General features: G+C 36.7%; 1 protein-coding gene across 4 annotated transcripts in view; it reads left to right on the forward strand.

Moving 5' to 3' along the window:
• The window catches only part of LOC135105900 (kelch-like protein diablo), a 22,193-nt gene that overhangs the window by 16,451 nt on the left and 742 nt on the right, over nt 1–5,000 (forward strand). For all 4 annotated transcript variants that reach the window (XM_064014560.1, XM_064014561.1, XM_064014558.1 and 1 more), the window contains one exon: nt 211–5,000. This exon is cut by the window's right edge and continues 742 nt beyond it. In XM_064014560.1, the coding sequence (XP_063870630.1) occupies nt 211–402 (192 nt within the window). In that variant the 3' untranslated portion in view covers nt 403–5,000. The remainder of the gene's footprint in view (nt 1–210) is intronic.

The following is a 5,000-nucleotide window of genomic DNA, read 5'->3' on the forward strand; positions in this document are numbered from 1 at the left end:
TTTTTATTGGTATTCCATCAAATGTTTTTAAATTCCACCAAATTCTATCCTCCACCATTTTTCAATCAGTGAATCTCCAATTGCCTGTACTATTGTTGTCATTTCTTGAACTTGGATATAACAATTAATTTAATTTAGAGGATGTGAATGGTCATGGGTATAGTGATGTTCAAATTGGTTTATATTTCTAATATGTGGCCTTTCTTTCAGGTGGGTCTGGCTGTGGTAAATGGCATGCTGTATGCAGTGGGAGGCTTTGATGGTGCCACCTACCTCAAAACCATTGAGGTGTATGACCCTGACCAGAACCATTGGCGGTTGTGTGGCTCCATGAACTACAGAAGACTGGGTGGAGGTGTGGGCGTTGTCAAGCTTCCCCACAATGAGGCACATCTGTGGTGATTAAACGAAGGGCTAGAATTCTGGCTTGGGGTTACTGTCACTGGAAAACTAGGAGTCAGAAACAACGGACTTGTTTAAACTTTTAGAATGAGGAAGAGGAAAATGTAGGCCACAATGCTTTAAGTAGTGTTTATTGGTATTGTGTGTGTGTGTATATGTGTGTGTATATGTGTGTGTGTGTGTGTGTGTGTGTGTGTTGTTACAGAATAGGATGTACTGAGCAACCAGGAAATCACAATGACAATGTGTGCATATGTATGTATGTGTGTATGACAGTTATGTTTGTTTCCTTTTTGCAGTTACCTAATTGAGTTGTCTTGCAGCAGCATGCATGCAAAATATTGTCTTGCTAATGAACTTGTGTTGCTCAGAGGTTATGTGAAGGTAAAGCTTTGAGTGGGTTGTGACAAGAACTGATTTGCAAGCATTCTAAGACTTGAAAATTTGAAAGGAACTATTAACTCCAATTATCATGCTAGAATTCTGCCTATTAGGATCACGTGAAAATACATCATTGAACATATACAATATAATTGATCATCTAGGCTTGTGATAAACAGGCCAGACCAAATGTGTAATGGTGGTGGTAATGGTGGAGGTGGTGAGGTTATTCCCTTTAAGTAACAACAAAGATTATTTTATAAGGAATAGGTATGTCTACTGGACTGTTTATCATTTGGTACACTTTGGTGGCATACTGGTGTATCTCATTACAGTACTCTTTATTTCTTGGCAGATCTGTGTGGGTGTTGTGGATGCCTTGTATGGTCAGAATTTGAATTTTCTGTCAACTATTATGGGAAAAGGGATGACATATTTTCAACACCTATTTGCAAAGAGAGTTTCACATTAATTGTGCTAAAAAATTCATAATATTAAAGACATAGCTACATGAATGTACTTGGCAAATTATGATGGATAACTTTAATAATAATTAAATGTATCTACAAGTTAGTATGAACCATATATGAAGACTGATTTTGACTTGAATTGAGTGGACTTAAAAATGATAATGTTTCAAGCCCTTTGTTTTACTTCAAATATTTGTGGATACATTTAAGTATTGAGGGTTATGCATCATAGAAATAGGAAGAAAATTCTAATTTTGGCACTAAGAAGCATCCACAATCACCACAGTAGGAAGTCAACTGATGCTTTATTTGGATACACTCCCTTATTGTATGCATGGCATATCTCAAACCTAGGGTGCAGGAGGCATCAGGGTAATGTGTAAGAGCACAATACTGTCACCAAAACAGGTAGATGTATTATACTACTTGAAAAAAAATGAAATTCATGCAGAAAGCAGTTCTGAGAGTACTAGTAAGTATAGTGTACTATTATATTGATATTTGAGTATCTTTGGTATTACAGAAGTTTTCAGGGTTTGAAAATCATAACTAGGAAGCCAACAAAAACTGGTCAGTTGAACCTGCAAAGTTTGTACCATGGTGAGGTGCCTCAGGATGCTGCTAAATAGTGTGAGGTTCAGTATACATGCTTATTGTATTTTAAGTTGCCACACATATGTTAATGTTTAGCAAGATGTGTGCGAACAACTGTGATTATTTTCTTAGTTAAGTTATGCTCTTGAGGGGGATCTCTGTTGATGCCATATGATGCCACTTATAGATAAAATTTCTAATAGACTTCACTAGTAGATAGCAAAATATTTCCAAAAACTTAGTTTTTTTTGTATGTGTCTGAAAATTGTGTATTTTTGTAACAATTTTTACTGTGCCTCATCTTACCTTGAAGGCATGTGTTCTATAGAGCTCATAGAAAATATTTATATGTAATCCACTGATGTCATTACAGATAATCAGAAATAGCAGATGGCTGGTAATTAGATACAAGAATTTGTTGTTAGTGGTATGCATCCATTGTGTAGTGACATGTGCATTAAATTCACTATGTTTCATGTTATGATTAGGTTTCTTCTTCATGAATGTAATTGTCACGTCACAGAAGGACACTGCCGAGCTTTTCAATCATTGTGTTTAATGTAATCAGATTTTAATTCCCTAGAATGTGAGTGACCAAACTCCAAGAATTACAGAACTTTATGTGAAATTCTGAATAGATATAACACTAAACACTGGAGGGGTGTAAGTACAAAGTTGCACAAAACACAGCTAGAGTATTTGCATTAGGTCTGTAATTTGATTTTTTCCCTTTAACATGCAACATTCCCCCTTTTTCCTTCATCTTGGTATTTGTTGAAGTAAGGTTTGTTTTCATAAAGCCTGGTATGATGAAGTTTTCATATATATGGAGTTACTATCTGTCCATGTCTCAGATGCTTTGCCCCCTCTAGGAGAATCCCCCCAAGTGAGTGGCCATGCAGCAGAGCCTCCACCTCTCCCTATTCCTATTTGCTGTTTAAAGCACAGTGTCTACTAGCATCTACTCCCTTATCTTATCCTTACACATTCCAAGTTGTCCCTCTCTTCTATTAGGACCTTGAATTTGACTCAGATTTTCTTTACAAACTTTTCCCTCTTCATTCTCTCATTATGGTCATGTCATCTACGTTTGTTGCATTTTTTACTCTATTTGTTAACTCCATTTGTTCAGATGCTCATGCTGCATCTTTCATTCGCATTTGCATAGCTGTCACTTTCTCATCTTGTCTCTCCACTTTCTACTCTCAGAGAACTCATTTCCACAGCTTGTACTCTGCTGTGTTCTGTTCCACATGCAAGTGTGATCCATTTGTCAGTGGTTACAGGTTGATGCTATTCTTTAAATCTCTCTTCATTCATAGACATATTTTTCTCATAACCTGTGCAAATGACATGCCTTCCTTTAGCCCTCTCTCTTATGTCTTCCATCTGTCTCACCTCTTATCTCTTCATTCTTTCTCAATCCATAACCACTTCATCCTTCTTCAATTCACTCATCTTATTTCTTCTCAAAAGCTATCACTTTACTTCTAACATTCACCTTCAGTTTCCAATGTATACATTTACTATATACATTTACTATAGAACTGATTCAACACTGAAGTTGCACTTGACTCTGCCAGTATGAGTGTCATCAACATCTACTGTAATGCATAGAGTTACTGTGCAAGTTATTCTTGAAATTGGTTTGATGTTGAAGCTTCGTATTGAAGGTCAGTATTTTGGAGTGCATTAGAATGCCTGTGATATATGTATAAATGTTAGGTGGTAGCCCTGGATAAATGAAGGATTTTCACTGAATTTTATACCTTCATAAGGAAGAGAAAGCTCTTCATTGTTTCAGTTGAACTTCACAATGAGATTTAAATTGCCTGGGGAAGGAGCACCTGTGTGAGGTTCAGACAACAGTGCACTCATGTGGTGCACTTGATGTCCCTTATGCATGAGACCCCTTGTCAGCTTAACATCACAGTGAGGTGACAGGGGAAAAAGAAAAAGAAAAAAGCTGTGGGGCATCTTTTATAAGTAAGTGGGTTTCCTTCAGAATTGGAAGGGGGTGTTGCCTAGGTCGCTCACATCCAAGGGAAAATTTTTATTAAGCCTCTGCTCATTATCTTTGCATTATCTTGGCACTGTATGGTCCCAGACTTTAGGTGTGACGGGTGTGGAGGCTTTTCATGCACTGTAAGAGAGGTGTTCTCACCCTTTGGGATTTAGACAAAACACTGGAGTCAGTATTGATGGTGTCACTGTGTAATGCAGGGATGATTGTTATCTCTAAGATTAATTTTATTGTATCTCTTAGGTATGCAGCTTAGCATTTTTGCAGTGTTACATTTCCATTAATTGACAGCGTTGCATGATGTGAGGACTTTCATCTATTGTAAGGATTTGTATATTTTGTGTTTATAAAATGATGCAAGTAGAGATGTTTGTACTGTGTGAGTTTCAGAGCAGAAACATGACTTCAGATTACTCAAGGCTAAGGAATGTTCCTGTTATTCACTATTTATGTGTGTGAGTTTTGGGAGTTATGCAGGTCACACCAACACATTTCACTTGGATGAGAGGTGTTGGAGAATCTATGATATGGTGCCACACCTTATATACCTGTCTCATGTCACTTGAAATTATGTAGTAGTAGTGTGATTATTTAATCACCACTTGATGTAACATAATTCATTAGTTCATTAGCTTCATCACTCATCATCATCTGACACTTCATATCTCTTTTCCTGATAAAAAATCAAACTTATGGAGAGTAATTTGTGCATCACAAGCTCCTTCCTGTTTTATTGAGGAATTCCAAGAAACTTGCCAGATATACATACAGACATTAGAGAACAATTCACAAAATTCCACTGTGAAAGTAGGTAACTTGCTGTCATGCTCAATTTCAAGGTTTAAGTGTGTAAACTTAAATCTTTGTGTTTATCTTTGAAGTCTGTGTAAAGAAAAGATGAGAACTTCAAGATAAAAATAACTACACTAATGAAAAATCCTTTTTTTCCCAAAATCATATATCTAGTAGCATTTCTATATTCACGTTTTCATCAGTAAGAGTTAGACAAAATACTGTTGTACATGAATGACATTTGTTAATTAATAGCATGGCATCTGCTTGTGCTCTCTGTCTGGCCAGTGCAGGAAGGAGGCTCATGTGTTTTAGCAATGAGCCTTGTGCTGTGTATT

This window comes from Scylla paramamosain, chromosome 12 (genome assembly GCF_035594125.1).
Source record: "Scylla paramamosain isolate STU-SP2022 chromosome 12, ASM3559412v1, whole genome shotgun sequence".
NCBI lineage: Eukaryota > Metazoa > Arthropoda > Malacostraca > Decapoda > Portunidae > Scylla > Scylla paramamosain.